General features: G+C 54.3%; 1 protein-coding gene across 3 annotated transcripts in view; it reads left to right on the forward strand.

Moving 5' to 3' along the window:
- Positions 1-14675, forward strand: part of B4GALNT3 (beta-1,4-N-acetyl-galactosaminyltransferase 3) — a 107867-nt gene that overhangs the window by 77195 nt on the left and 15997 nt on the right. For all 3 annotated transcript variants that reach the window (XR_004059734.1, XM_030939728.1, XM_030939727.1), the window contains exons 2-9: positions 1723-1826; positions 2803-2880; positions 9777-9872; positions 10320-10410; positions 10803-10903; positions 12482-12549; positions 14258-14336; positions 14465-14531. Coding sequence is in view for 2 of the 3 variants with exons in the window: in XM_030939728.1 (XP_030795588.1) it covers positions 1723-1826; positions 2803-2880; positions 9777-9872; positions 10320-10410; positions 10803-10903; positions 12482-12549; positions 14258-14336; positions 14465-14531 (684 nt within the window). In the remaining variant the exon portion in view is untranslated. The remainder of the gene's footprint in view (positions 1-1722; positions 1827-2802; positions 2881-9776; positions 9873-10319; positions 10411-10802; positions 10904-12481; positions 12550-14257; positions 14337-14464; positions 14532-14675) is intronic.

The raw sequence follows: 14675 nt of genomic DNA on the forward strand, positions 1-14675 counted from the left end.
CCATAGCATGAGTGGAGGGTTAACATCTGCAGAAACCCAAAGACAGATCCCCCACTGAGGCCTCTGCGTTGGCACTCCTCAAAGTCTATGCCAGAGAGTACCCACAGGAGAAAATGTGGGCAGAATAAGAAAAGCTGGGCCTGTGAGACAGAGGAGCTCTCTGTTCTAATCCTGGCTGCAGAACAACGAGCTCCATGGCTTTAAACTCAGAGCGCTCTGTCCCCATCTGTAAAATGGGGTGATGGAGCTGGCCTCTCAGGAGATTCTTAGAAGGTTCAGATGAAATCACGCCTGTGAGACACCCAGTAAGCACGAAAGGGCCCACACAAAGCATAACCATGTAAGAAAAGCACTCTCACCCCACACCTGCCTGCCAGCGTGCAGCCCCCGTTCCCACACCCTCCCCAGGCCTGTTACGTAAACACTCGTGCACAGCATGGGTGGCCACCTTCAGTGAGGCCCATATTTGTGGGCGGTGCTCTGTGTTCTGTGTCCGCGTGGCTCTCTGTGTCTCTGCTGGTGCTCACACAGGGGTTCCTATGACACTTCTGCCTACTGTCAACTCTTGGCTCCCAGGTATCGGGGACTGTCAGGCTAATTCCTTCCAAGCAGTGCTCACCACAGCATCCTGGGGACATCGTGGTGAAGCTGTTGGAGGAAGAGGGGAGGCTCAGTGGAAATCCACCTGCACACTGGGGTCCTAGTCTTAGCCTTGCCACTACTTGCTGAGTGAGCCTTGATCAGCCATTTGACCAGTCTGGGTCCCACTTTCCTCACTCAAAGAGAGGACGAGGTGATCTCGAAAGCCTCTTCTAGCTTTCAGTGGTCCATGGTTCTGGTTTGTGACTAACAGTAGTTTGGTTCTGCTTATTCAAAGGCCAGCAATCTCCTTTCAGATGGGAGTCCCAGCCTTTGGGAGTGTCAGCAGTGGCCGGCCGCCGGGCTGATGCTCCCCGGCCCTCACCCTGGTGCAGCCCCTTGCCTCCTGACTTGTTGTGAATGCGTGTGCACCCCCCAGTTTCCTGTTCCCTCCCTCCCTCTTGCCATGGTTTGACTTTTTGCCTTCCCAGATGTGTGTAAGCCAACCTGGCCCAGAGCCTTCAGGGCACAGACAGCATCAGCCACACGCAGACTCCCAATGACGCCAGTAGTAGCAGGGCCTCTAATCTTGTACCTCCAGTGGTTTATAAATTTGTTTGACAGACACCATATCTCAGGCCCACCTCTTCCTGCCTCTCTCAGGTCTGGCTCCATCCAGCAACCCAGTGATCAATGGTAGAGATCCCCACTCATTAGTAACCCCTTGCTGTTCCCTGGGCTCAGGGCACAGGAGCTGAGCAGGAAGGGAAGAGTGTACCGCCTGTCGCGACCATCTCTCCACAGCAGCTCTTGGGAGAAATTAGCCTCCAGAGGCAACCGGGGGAGAACGAGCTGGTAGTGGGAGGCCCGTGGTCCATGCTCACCGGGACTGGCTCCTTCTCTGGTTTCTGGAAGGCGGTGACTGCTGATGGGATGTAAGCTCATCTCCTCTCTCTGCCCTTTAGACCTTGGCCAATGTGCAGCTATCTCCTGCCCCCAGCCCGCCCTCTTCCCACCCACCCTCTGAAGAGACGTGAGAAGCACAAGGGAAGACGAATCCCTCCATTAACCTTCCAAATCTTTTAGATGTATGAGGTTTCCAGATTACACTGACCTGAGGGCTCTTCTCTTCCCCTTCCACAGGATATGGCAGCTGGAGAGAACTGGCCAAGGCTCTGGCCAGCAGGAACATTCCAGCTGTGGATCCACACCTCCAGTTCTACCATCCCCAGAGGCTGAACCTCGAGGTAGGTGGCCGGCCAGTCCACTGTCCCTGCCGGTGCCTTAACAAGGGTCATCAGGTACTCTGCCCAGTTGCCTTAAGGGTAGCTCCCACTACTCTGGGAGGAGAGGCAGAGGAGAAACAGCCCCCAGAATCCTAGTCTGGCCTCGGGACCTCCTAGCTGAGCCATAGAGATGTCCATCCAGCTCCTCAAAGCCTGGGGCTGCCACTGGGCCTGGATTTCTGGAGTCTGCCCTTGTCCCCTAGTTCAGTTTGCCCATGCCAGAACCACTCCGGGCCTGTGACCTCCATCACCAGTGGCATGTGGTGCCTCTCACTCGGGTAAGGGCTGCGCTGTGCTGTGCTTGCTGCTGAGATCAGAGGCGACGAGGTGGATGGACACCCCGCCCTGCCCTTAGCTGGGATATGTATAGACTTGTAGTGAAACATTTCCCTGTAGTGTTTCTTGAGCCGACGGTCCCTAAGGAGGCAGATGAGAGAAACTGAAGTCTAATTCAGTCAGGAGCCCCAGGGCTGAGCCTAGAACAGACATGTATCCCAGAGCTGGACCGCAGCCAAACTGAGCCTGTGGACCTGCATGATAGGGAGGGTTTGGGGATGTCCCCGAGGGGCTCCCCCTTGTTGGAACCCAAATCTAGAGAACTGGGGGATAAGGAGGAAGAGAGAGCCAAGGTCCCTGCCCTCAAGAGGTCCTGGCCGAATGAGGGTAAACTTTTTTCCCATGTGGGGAAGACAGAAAATTCAGAAACGTGAAGGAACCTGAGGAGCATGCATTGATGAAACTACGGAGACGTATTCCCAGGGACACGGTGTGAATGGCAGATGGCAGCATGCTCTGAGCCGACACCCCCTGGGAGCAGGCACTGTGCCTCCTGGCCCTCTGCTTCCCCACGGGCACTTCCAAGGGGCCTGAACCCTGTCCTGCCTGTGGTTCCTCATCCTCATATTCCTACCAAGTTCATTCTTCATTCTTCCACTAGGACCATGAAATTGACCAAGGTGGGAGCAGTAACAGCAGCTACTTGAAGTGGAACAAGCCTGTCCCCTGGCTGTCAGAGGTAAGGGAATTTCTACTGCACCTGCTCTTTGAGAGAGCTAAACATAATTTTTACAGATAATTCCAGAGATCACGGAAAACTTTCTACTAGTGCATTTAAAAAATTTTTAAATTATTTATGTAGTTGGTTTTTTGTTGCTGTTGTTTTTAGAGAAGGGGTCTCACTATGTTGGCCAGGCTAGTCTCCAACTCCTGGGCTCAAGCAATCCTCCAGCTTCAGCCTCCTGACGAGCTGGGATTACAGGTGGGCATGACTGCACCCAGCTTAGCGGTTTCATGAAAATTTTTCACTCCAAGCGTTCCAGGTTGATTCGATTTCTCTCTTTAGAGAAGGAACGCTTACATTTGCTGAAGGCCTACTGCGTGGCAGGCTTTGTGGATCATCTCATCTCAGCTTTGCGGCCCTGTGAAACAGTGTCGTTATCCTCATTTTATAGGTGGGAAAACAAGGCTCACGAAAGCGAAAAGACTTTTATGGCCACGCCAATCCCCAGTCCTCAAGATAAGCGTCCCAAACTGTCTTTCTTGGGCCACTATCTTAAATCCCATAAGATATTCCATGAAGAAAAGAGTCCATTGTTAAATACGTTTTTAAAACTGTAATACACTACCTTGCCTTCCTGGAAATGTGCATTAGCACATGAAAGAGTATGGGAAGCTCTGCAGCCATCTGTTTAACTTGGTTTAGCTCAGCATGTCTCAGACTGAATTGCTTTTTTCCGTGAAATGCCTGTTGTACTCTCTGAAACTAGTGCCCCAGGTTTCCTAGAAATGCTCTAAGGAACATGCACTGGGAAACTCTGCTTTGGAAAACTTGTACAGGAAGCAGTTCCATGTGAATAAAAGTTATCAGAACCATCATAATACTTTTCATTTTTATAGGCTTTGATAGATGGTGTTTCTTCTTTTCGTTTTTTATTTTTTAGAGACAGGGTCTTGCTCTGTTTCCCAGGCTGGAGTGTACAGTCACAGTGGCACAATCATAGTTCACTGCACCTTGAACTCCTGAGTAGCCAGGACTACAGGGGTGTACCACCATTGCCTGGCTAATTTTTTAACATATTTTTTGTAGAGACAGGGTCCCACTCTATGGCCCAGGCTGATCTCAAACTCATGGCCTCAAGCGATCCTCCTGCCTTGGCCTCCCATAGTGCTGAGATTACAGGCGTGAGCTACCAGGCTTGGCCCCAGATTGTTTTTCTTTTAATGAAGAAACTGAGGCTCGGAAGTTAATTAATATACATGAGATCACCTTGAGTAAATAAATCCTTATGCCAAGATTTCCAAGTAGCACAGTGCTTTGGGGATGAAAATTTTAAATTTGAGTTTCCTATTTTACAACTTGTTTAGAACCCAGTGTCTTTAGTCTCGAGGCCCGGCGGACACAGGTTACTTTTCTCGGCTGGGTGGTGCTGGCTAGCTTATTGTCTTTATCCATACCTCATAGATTGAGCTCTTCATTCAGCCTGGGTGGTTTTATTTCCAATCCACCCACTTGCTCTGGGGCAAGAGTGAAGGAGGCGGTATTGTACTGAATGTGATGTTAGTTGTCCACACTGTGAAACTGCCTCCTTTTAAAGCCCTGGGAGAGGATGGATTACAATGCTGGCATCTGCTCTAGATGACATCACCAGGTAATTATGCCCCGCCCTACCTGGAGATAGTACTTTGAAAAGAACTTGCCTTACAGATCATTTGGTCTGGTGATCCAGCCTACTTTCCTTTTAAGGATAGCTTGGATCCTTTTTCTGTTTGTTTTTTTGGGGGGATGGAGTCTTGCTTTGTCGCCCAGGCTGGATGCAGTGGTGCCATCTCGGCTCACTGCAAGCTCTGCCTCCCGGGTTCATGTCATTCTCCTGCCTCAGCCTCCCGAGTAGCTGGGACTATAGGCGCCCGCCACCACACCCGGCTAATTTTTTTTTTGTAGTTTTAGTAGAGACGGGGTTTCACTGTGTTAGCCAGGATGGTCTCGATCTCCTGACCTCATGATCTGCCCGCCTTAATAACTAATTTCTCCACTTGTTTTTGCTAATCGAGAACATATGTATAAACATATAATGAAACAAAAACAGTGAACAAATAGTAAATAGTGATCAAAATTGGGCTGGGCTTGGTGGCTCAAGCCTGGAATCCTAGAACTTCGGGAAGTCAAGGTGGGAGGATTGCTTGAGCCCAGGAGTTCCAGACCAGCCTGGGCAATATGGTGAGACCTTGTCTCTACAAATAATAATAAAAAAAATAGCTAGCTATGGTGATGCACGCCTGTGTTCCCAGCTACTTAGGGGGCTGAGGTGGGTGGATTGCTTGAGCGTAGGCAGTTAAGGCTGCAGTGAGCCGAGATTGTGCCACTGCACTCCAGCCTGAGTGACAGCGTAAGACCCCCATCTCCAAAAAAAAAAAAAAAAAGAAGAAGAAATATTGGCTATTTTAGTAAGTGTGTATGGCCTTTTGGTGGTAAATGACTGATTTCCATTTTTAAATATTAAAAATAGCTTACAAAATCATCATTACAGTCTTCATGGATGTTCAGGGATTCACTGATCCAATCCTTTTATTTTATCAATGAGGAGAATAAGGAAGGAAGGCCCTGGAGAGGCCAAACAACACAGCAGTCACACAGCTGCATAATGGTGCCAGCTGGCTTCCAGCCCAGCCTTGCGGTCTCTCCACATCGTGGGGACTTCTGTTCCCATCCCCTTGCCTGTCCTTGGCCAGCAGGAAGTTCCCAGGTTAATAATCCAGGTCATTTATTGAGCATCTACTGGTGTCCAGGAGCTGTCAGGTTGTTCTGCTGTCCCTCTTCCAGATAATGGCCCAGAGAGGTCAGCTCAGGGTCACAGAGTTAGTGCAGGGCCCTGCTGTAAAGGTGAGCAAGGGCAGGAGATGAGGAAGATGACAATGGCCTCCTCTTTCACTGTTTCCCTGCCCCGGGCTTTGGCTGGCAGCCCAGGGTCTCTGAGGCCAGAAGTCACTCTGGAGACTCAGCAGCCTCAGACGTTTGACTTGGTGCACCAGAGGCCGACTGATCAGACTGGATGGCTGGGGGCCTGGGCCTCATGGAGTGATTGTTTCAAAACTTACTCACACCGACACGGATCCCAAGACACGCATTAACACACCCCAGTGACAGTCTGTTCATGTATTCATAAATCCATTCACCAAAATGCTGTGTCTGCCAGCCAGGCCACTCCCAAAACCCAAAATAGTTACAAGAAAGAAATTTGGTGAGTACAAAGTCAGATCAAAGCAAGTGAGATCAGAGTTTTCATGGGCTGTTCACACAGGCTTTGAGAAGGCAATGTCTGTCTTTTGTGGACAGAGCTGTGACACAGACAGACTCCTTCCTGTTCTCAGCCTTTCCTTTTATTTATTTATTTAAAAAAAAAAACAGCTTTATGGAACTGTAATTCACATACTGTACATTTCACCCATTTAAAGTGTACAATTCAAGGCTGGGTGTGGTGGCTCACACCTGTAATGCCAGCACTTTGGGAGGCCAAGATGAGAGGATCGCTTGAGGTCAGAAGTTTGAGACCACCCTGGACAACATAGGGAGACCCCATTTCTACTAAATAAAAAAATTAGCCAGGTGTAGTGCCATGCACCTGTAGTTACAGCTACTTGGGCAACTGAGGAGAAAGGACTGCTTGAGGCCAGGAGTTTGAGGCTGCAGACAGCCATGATTGTGCCACTACACTCCAGCCCAGGCAATGGAGTGAGGCCCTGACCTTTAAAATAAAATATAAAATAAAATAAAATAAAAAATATAAAATGAAAAATCAAAATAAAATAAAATAATATAAAATGAAATATACAATAAAATAAATTAGATGGAGTACCTCGAAACTCTGAACAGGACATAGGAGTTCCTGGTGTGCAGGAACCAGTGACCTAATCACCCTGATGTGTTCCTCCCGGGGAGGCCCCACTGCCCGGTGAGTTAAAACTGAACCACTAGCCAGGTGTGCTTGCTCTTGCGAGTTTGCCTCTGGTTGAGTAGCAGAGGGTAGAGCGGAAGCAGAGGGTCAGTCAGTGCCCACGTCCTGTGAGGGGCTTCCGAGTGCTCCTGGAGGAGGCTGACAGCTCCTGCCTTCGTGCCCCTCTGAACCTCATACCTCTGCCAGAGCCCCTGGCGCAGGTGACACCCTTTTGTTTACGTGTCTGCCTCCTTTGAGGACCACCTCTCTTTCTTCTTGAAGGGGTACAGAGCAGACACTCAGTGCTTGTAGAATGGAGGAACATACTGTTCTGGGCTTAGCTCCTCCAAGGCTTTGTTCATTTAAATAATTAGGATGTGCAGGGAACACCGGGGAGGGAGCTGTTCCCTGTGCCTGGGGACGTCATAGCAGGCCTCAGAGAGAAGTATTTGAGAACAAATTTGAAGGATGAGCAGGAGTTTGCCACATAAGGAAGAAATGAATGGGCCTTCCGATCAGGAAATCGCATTTGTAAAAGCTTGGAGAAGTGAAACAGCAGGACGATTTTGGCAAAGACAGGGGTTTGGTGTGGGTGGAGCAAAGGTGTGCGACAGTGAGCGGTGTGAGGTGAGGCGGAAAAGGTAGGTCAGACTCCGTGTGCTGGGCGAGGCTCTGTTCTGAAGCCTTCTGGGGAGCTTCGGAGGTCTTAAGCAGCAGAGTGACTTGGTCAGATCCGAGCTTTAGAACGACCGCTTTGGAGGCAGTGAGGACTCCGTGTGGGGGAGAAGCTGAGATCCAGCTGGAGGCTCTGCGGCGGCCCAGTGAGGGCCCGGCAGGGGCAGTGGATATTCCTGTGTGACCCACACCCCTGCATGATGCCCTCCCCTTTCCCAAAGGTTACTGGCTGTGTGTCCTTGGGGAGTCATTTTACCTCTCTGAGCTTCAATGTCCTCACCCTTAAAATGACAGGGTTCCAACAGATACCTTCTCCTGTACTTCGAACTGTGGAAGTTTCAAAACCACCACCGGCCATAGATATGCTCTGGCGCTTGGAGTGACCAGTGCCCCTCCCTGGGCCTTAGTCACTGCTGGACAATGGAGTGAGTGGGCAGAGGGCAGGGCTGGTGTGCTGGAGTCCTACGTCCCGGCCAGATACAAAGCCTCCAAAACTCAGAGGGACACAAATCTTTGGGGGTTGGGGGGGTTCTCATCCCAGGCCCAGGGAGGAAGAGGGTGCCCACTGGCCCCTCAGAGACCCCCACCTATAGCCTGAGAGTGGGTGAAGCATGGTTTGAGGGCTAGCCTAATGCTGCGTCAGGGCCTGGGCTTAGTGCAGGTAGCTCCTCTTCCCACACTCCCACCCTGTCTGCCTGGGGCCGCCTGCGGCATCTGATGATCTCCTTGCTCAGGCAAGAAAGACCCTGAGGGTGAGGCAGGAGCCGGCCAGCCAGTGCCTCCCTCTGCTCCACCTCTCCCTGCCCAGTCCCCCGTGGCCTCTGGCCTCCAGGCTGAACACAACAGGCTTCTCTGGTGGCATGCCCTCCCTCCTGGGATCCGTATCTCCTAGGGAGGGGGAGAAGGAAGCCTTTGGAGGAGACAGCTGAGTCTTATAAACTGGACTTGAAGATTTTCCCCTGAAGTAGCACAATGTCCCCATTCTTTCCTTCCTTGAAGCCTTAACCCACCACCCACCTACCCAGCCCACGTTCCCGCTCCCACCCGTTCCAGTCCCCCACTTCGGCTTCTGTGAGTGAGGGCTGCTTCCCAAGGCCCACATTCCTAGCATTGAGCAGGCCAGTGTGCCCATTAGCACCACACTGATGGAGGGCAGGGAGAGACAGGCTCTCCTGTGTCTTTCCGGATCCAGCGCTGGGGCAGTGTTCCCCGGAGGCTGCGTCCACCCTCCCAGCCACACCTGGGACCGTGGGCACTCCTGTTGAGGAGTTGTCCCCTGCCCCACTCCTCTCCCCGCCTGCCCATCCTCCCTCCTACAGATCTCTTGCTGAACTTGCTCCACTTCTTCCTATCTGGGTGTCCCCTCATAGCTCCGAAGGCCAGTCCAGATTTTGCTATCTGGTGGGCATGGCAAGGAAGCCAGGGCAGGCTCCTGGTAGGGAGTCATCAGGCCCCACCTCCCACAACCTGGATAGAAGCCTTGGGGGAGGGGAGGACATGGGATGATCCGAGGCCCACTGTCAGGATGATTGGCACAAAGTCCCCACGCTTCCCCTCTCCTCTCAAATTTCCAGCCCCGCCACCCACTCAGAGTGCTGGATCCTGCCTTAGCCCTTTCTGGGGAAGGGGGGCTTCTGCTCTGGGCCTCCAAGCCCAGTCCTACAGAGGAGGGAGGGGATCCCACCCGACTGGCACTGTCCCGAGGCTATCCCAGGAACGGCTTGCTCAGAATGTCTTGGAGGCCTCCGAGAGCTGTGGACGACCGGGATGCTGGCAAGCCCAGATGGGCCCCAGCTCCCTCCTGCAGTGCCTACCAGCTGCTTCCCAAGGGGAGCCAGAAGCGTGGAGACCACTGGGTAGATAAGGTTTCCCAGGCAGACAGCTGTGGAGGTTTCCTCTCCTCAGGCATCAGGGACGGGGAGGGGAGCAGAGCAACTCTCTCCTGAAACCCCAGCAGGCTCCTCCTAGTTCCCTGTCCTCTCAGCTATTCTCTCAGAACCGTTGCCCCCCCTTGCCTGAGGAATGAAAACCAGCCCCCTTCCTGCATGAGAAGACCAGGGAGAGTATGTGCGTGTGGGTGCACGGCCAGAGCAGACCTTGTCCTCCAGGCCAGGCCGTGGGGTGAACATCAGCACCAGGTTTCTGAAAGAAGCGCTGGGTGCTGGGCTAGGAATGGGATAGAGTGGGCCGGACCCGCACAGTGAGAGGAGCACTGGCCCCTCTCTGCCCAGCCTCCTGGAGCTGAGGAGCTGGGGCGGGCATGGGGTGCTCACACTCACTCACCACTTATGCCTCCACCCTGTAGTTCCGGGGCCGTGCCAACCTGCATGTGTTTGAGGACTGGTGTGGCAGCTCCATCCAGCAGCTTAGGAGGAACCTGCATTTCCCGCTGTACCCCCACGTGAGTGCCTGAGGCTGCCTTGCCCACCTCCCTCCACACCTGCCTCCTCTGCCCACTTCTGTCTCGCGTCTTTCCTTGCTGCTTTTCTGGTCCATATTTTCTCCTTTATCTTTTGAGCTCTCTTTTTGTCTGCCCATAATAGTTCCCTTGTTTCTGTCCTAGGGATTCTTTCAATTTCATCTTCTGCATCATTTCTGTTTCAGACTCTCTGGCTCACAATATAGTATACCCAGGGCCACCATGTACAGTTGTGCTGGTTGTGCACTGTACAAGTCTCCTGGACAGAGTGGCAAATGGGAGCTGAAATTGAGCCTGCACTCCACTCACCAAGCCACAGCCCTGGTCCCTCCTGTCATAGTCCCCTCCTAGTCTTCCCACCAACCCTGGGTGGACCGATTTCCTCTTCCCTCTTCTGGGTAACTGTTTCCTTCCCCTTTCTTGGCATAGATTCGCACAACCCTGAGGAAGCTGGCCGTGTCCCCCAGATGGACCAACTATGGCCTCCGCATCTTTGGCTACCTGCACCCTTTCACTGATGGTGAGGCCAGCCCAAAACCCATCCTTCTTCCCGCTCTAGAATTCTGCATGGGACCCAGAGAACACAACACAAGGCTACGGGTAGACGGGACTAACTTGTTACTCCACCCTCAGGGAGAGAGGGGACACTGAGTCACACTGAGGTCTTGTCCAGCTCCCACAGTCTGCTGCCTCGCTCCCTGGTTTGTAGCCTGGAACTAGCTCATCTCTCTATATAAGTCTTTTCCATCTTCACACTGTCTCCCAGGATGTAGAGACCCCCACTTAACAGAGAGGGAAGCCACAGCATCCAGCCCTGGAGGGAATTTAATTGCTAAGACACTCAAAAAAGCCTGCAGGTTTTTATGCTGATGCCCTCCTTGCCCTCATCTGGAAACTCTCCCCGCTGCCCAGGGAAAATCCAGTTTGCCATTGCTGCAGATGACAACGCAGAGTTCTGGCTGAGCCTCGATGACCAGGTCTCAGGCCTCCAGCTGCTGGCCAGTGTGGGCAAGGTAGGGCCAGCTCAGCCCCGGGCCCTCCCATCTGTTCCTGGAGCCTGTTCATTGAGTCCACCAGCAGCCGCTCATTACCATAGCATCTCTGGTGTGACAGCAGGGAAGAAGGGGTGGAAAAGAAGTCTCCTTCCTCACCCCTACCCCTCTACGAAGGGATAAACTGAGGATGGGGAGGAGTGAAGAGTGGGGAGGTGAATGGAATGAGGAGGAGCGAGGAGTGAGGAGGAGCGAGGAGTGGGGAGGAGTGAGGAGTGGGGAGGTGAGAGGAGTGGGGGAGTGGGGAGGTGAGAGGAATGGGGAGGAGTGAGAAGTGGGGAGGAGTGAGGAGTGGGGAGGAGGGTGAGTGGGGAAGAGTGAGGAGTGGGGAGGTGAGAGGAGTGGGGAGGAGTGGAGAGGTGAGAGGAATGGGGAGGAGTGAGAAGTGGGGAGGAGGAGGAGGTGAGAGGAATGGGGAGGAGTGAGAAGTGGGGAGGAGGAGGAGGTGAGAGGAATGGGGAGGAATGAGAAGTGGGGAGGAGGAGGAGGTGAGAGGAATGGGGAGGAGTGAGAAGTGGGGAGGAGTGAGTGGGGAGGAGTGAGGAGTGGGGAGGAGTGGAGAGGTGAGAGGAATGGGGAGGAATGAGAAGGGAGGTGAGAGGAATGGGGAGGAGTGAAGTGGGGAGGAGGGGGAGGTAAGAGGAATGGGGAAGAGTGAGAAGTAGGGAGAAGGGGGGAGTGGGGAGGAGTGGGGAGTGAGGAGGTGAGAGGAGTGGGGAGGAGTTGGGAGTTAGGTGTGAGGAGTTGTGGGAAAGGAGTGAGGAGGGAAAAGTGGGAAGGAGTGAGGAGGAGGGAGGAGAACGGGGGTGTAGGGAGAAGGGGGGAGTTGAAGGGAAGAGGAGTAAGGAGTGGGGATGGGGAGGAGGAGGAGTGGCAAAAGGGAGGAGTTGAGAGTAACGAGTGCGGAGGAGTGGGGAGTGGGGAGAAGTTGGGAGTTAGGTGTGGGGAGTTGTGGGAAAGTGGGGAGTGAGGAGGGAAAGGTGGGAAGGAGTGGGGAGGAGGGAGGAGGAGGAGGGAGAGAAAGATGAAGGAGGAGTGGGGAGGGGGCAAGAGGAGTAAGGAGTGGGGAGGAGGGAGGAGAACGGGGGTGTAGGGAGGTCGGGGGAGTTGGGGGGAAGAGGAGTAAGGAGGGGGAGGAGGAGTGGGAGAAAGGGAGGAGTTGGGAGTCACGAGTAGGGAGGAGTGGGGCAGAGAGTGTGGACAGGGGAGGAGCGGGGAGCGAGTCTGAGGCTGGGGAAAGACCGCCGCGATTCGGCTGTGGGGGGCCCAGCCACAGCATCTTTGGGGCCCTCTGGCCTTGGCCGGTGCTGGCTCGCCCCGCAGGCCACCCTGCTGCTCTGCTCCGGCCTCCTAGCAAGGCGGGTGCCTCTTGCGTGGGCAACGCTCACTCTCCTCCACTCTCATCTTCCTCCTCTTCCTCCCTCTTTTTCTCACTTTTCTCCTTTCTTCTCACTCCTGGTCTCTCCACTCACCGCCTCGGGCCTCCTGTTTTCTCTGTGCTTCCCTCCTTCCCTCCTCTTCTCCCTTCCACGCCTCCAGACTGGGAAGGAATGGACGGCGCCTGGAGAGTTTGGGAAATTTCGGAGCCAAATTTCCAGGCCGGTGAGGTGAGTAAGGGTCAGGACAGGCATTGTGCGCGCCTCAGTGCTGAGGCCGGGTCGTGGTGGAGCCGGCTGTACCCCTGTCCGCCAGCCCAGCCGCCTGCTGCACACATTCGAGCAACCGGGTCTCTGGCTCAGCACCCACTGGCCCATCCTTCCTCATGTCACAGGTGGGGAAACTGAGGCCCGGAAGGCCAGGACTCATTGCAGGTCACACAGCTTTTTTTTTTTTTTTGAGACAGAATCTGGCTCTGCCGCCCAGGCTGGAGTGCAGTGACCGGATCTCAGCTCACTGCAAGCTCCGCCTCCCGGGTTCCCGCCATTCTCCTGCCTCAGCCTCCCGAGTAGCTGGGACCACAGGCGCCGCCACCACGCCCGGCTAATCTTTTAATTTTTAGTAGAGACGGGGTTTTTACCATGTTGGTCAGGCTGGTCTCGATCTCCTGACCTCGTGATCCGCCCGCCTCGGCCTCCCAAAGTGCTGGGATGACAGGCCTGAGCCACCGCGCCCGGCCCGCACAGCTCTTCAGTGATCCTCGGGACTGGAAAACGGGTCTCCTTGCTCCCAGTCCTCGCGCTCCCCTTTTCTCCACACCTACGGCACCCTGGACACGGCTCTGCCCGGGCTGCGGGGAGCGGCCCGCGGTGACCCCTCGGTCGGCCGGGAGAGGAATCGCTTTCCCTGGCGGGGACCGGAGCGTGGCCCGGCCTCAGAGCGCCCCCTGGTGGTCCACGCGCGCTCACGCAGGCGGGAGGAGCACGCGTTGCTGACGCTGGGAAGGACGTGGCGTGGGGGGGAGAGGCGGGGGGAGGGGGGAGAGGCGGGGGGAGGGGGGAGAGGCGGGGGGAGGGGGGAGAGGCGGGGGGAGGGGGGAGAGGCGGGGGGAGGGGGGAGAGGCGGGGGGAGGGGGAGGGGGTGCAGACACAGCTAGAAGGAAGGAATACGCTCTAGCTCTAATGCTCCACAGCACAATAGGGTGACTGTGGTAACAACGATGTATTGTGTATTTCCCAACAACGGGAGAAAGGGATTTGGAATATTCCCAAAACATAGAATGCCAAGTGCTCGAGGTGGGTGATGGGATCCTAAATCCCCTGACCTGATCCTTACTCATCTTATGCACGCAACAAAACACCGTGTGCACCCCATAAATATGCACAAGCATTACGTGTCAATAAAAATGCATTTAAACATTTTAAGGAGAAAATCTCCCTTGCAAAGAGCGCTCGCTGCCAGCTGCGAGTGGATGCTTGGTGTGGAGCTCCGCACCTAGTGCATGGCCCTGGGGCAAGTCTGCCTGGAATCCCACCTCCGCCACTCATCGCCTGGTGACTCTGGCAAACTAGCCAAGCCTTCTGTGCCTCTGTGTTCTCCTCTACGAACAAGGATTACGTGAGGTCACATACAGAAAGCAAGTAGAACAGCATCTGCCACAGTCTCTGCGCTCTGAAGGCTTCTGTTACTGTTCTTTGGGTTCTTCCCGTCATCCTGTGGAGTGGCTACTCTGATTATGCCTCTCTCACCAAGAGAAAACAGCTCACTCTGTTAGCAAGTGGTAGAGTGGGGGCTCGAACCTAGGCAGTGAACTCCTGGGGTTCTAAGAGCAAGGAGAAGGGATGAGGAAGTTTAAGGTGCTGGGAGGGGGTGGGACGGAGCCACGACCTCGGGGCCCATGGAGATGGCGCTCTGCTTTCCTGCCCTCTCTCCTGCCAGCCTGTCAGCCTCCCACAGGTACTACTTCGAGGTGCTGCACAAGCAGAATGAGGAGGGCACCGACCACGTGGAAGTTGCGGTGAGTTTCCTGCTGCTCCTGCCTCTCCCAGCTCAGTTCCTGGCACTCATCTCCCCTTGTCCCTTGACCCCTGTTGGAAATCCAGCTACCTCCCACCTTCTGCATCTGCCCTCTCTCTTCTCTTCCAGTGGCGACGGAACGACCCCGGAGCCAAGTTCACCATCATTGACTCCGTCTCCCTGTCCCTCTTCACAAGTGAGTGGGCTCTGGCCCTGCCCTGGAGATGGAGGCCAGGTGGGACCAGCCTAGCCTGGGGGATTTGGCAGGGGTGGAGGGGAGGAGGGAAGCTCGAGATGCTTGAGACACGGGTATGAAGGGGTCCAGAACAAGAGTGGGACC

Source organism: Rhinopithecus roxellana, chromosome 10 (genome assembly GCF_007565055.1).
Source record: "Rhinopithecus roxellana isolate Shanxi Qingling chromosome 10, ASM756505v1, whole genome shotgun sequence".
Taxonomy (NCBI): Eukaryota; Metazoa; Chordata; class Mammalia; order Primates; family Cercopithecidae; genus Rhinopithecus; species Rhinopithecus roxellana.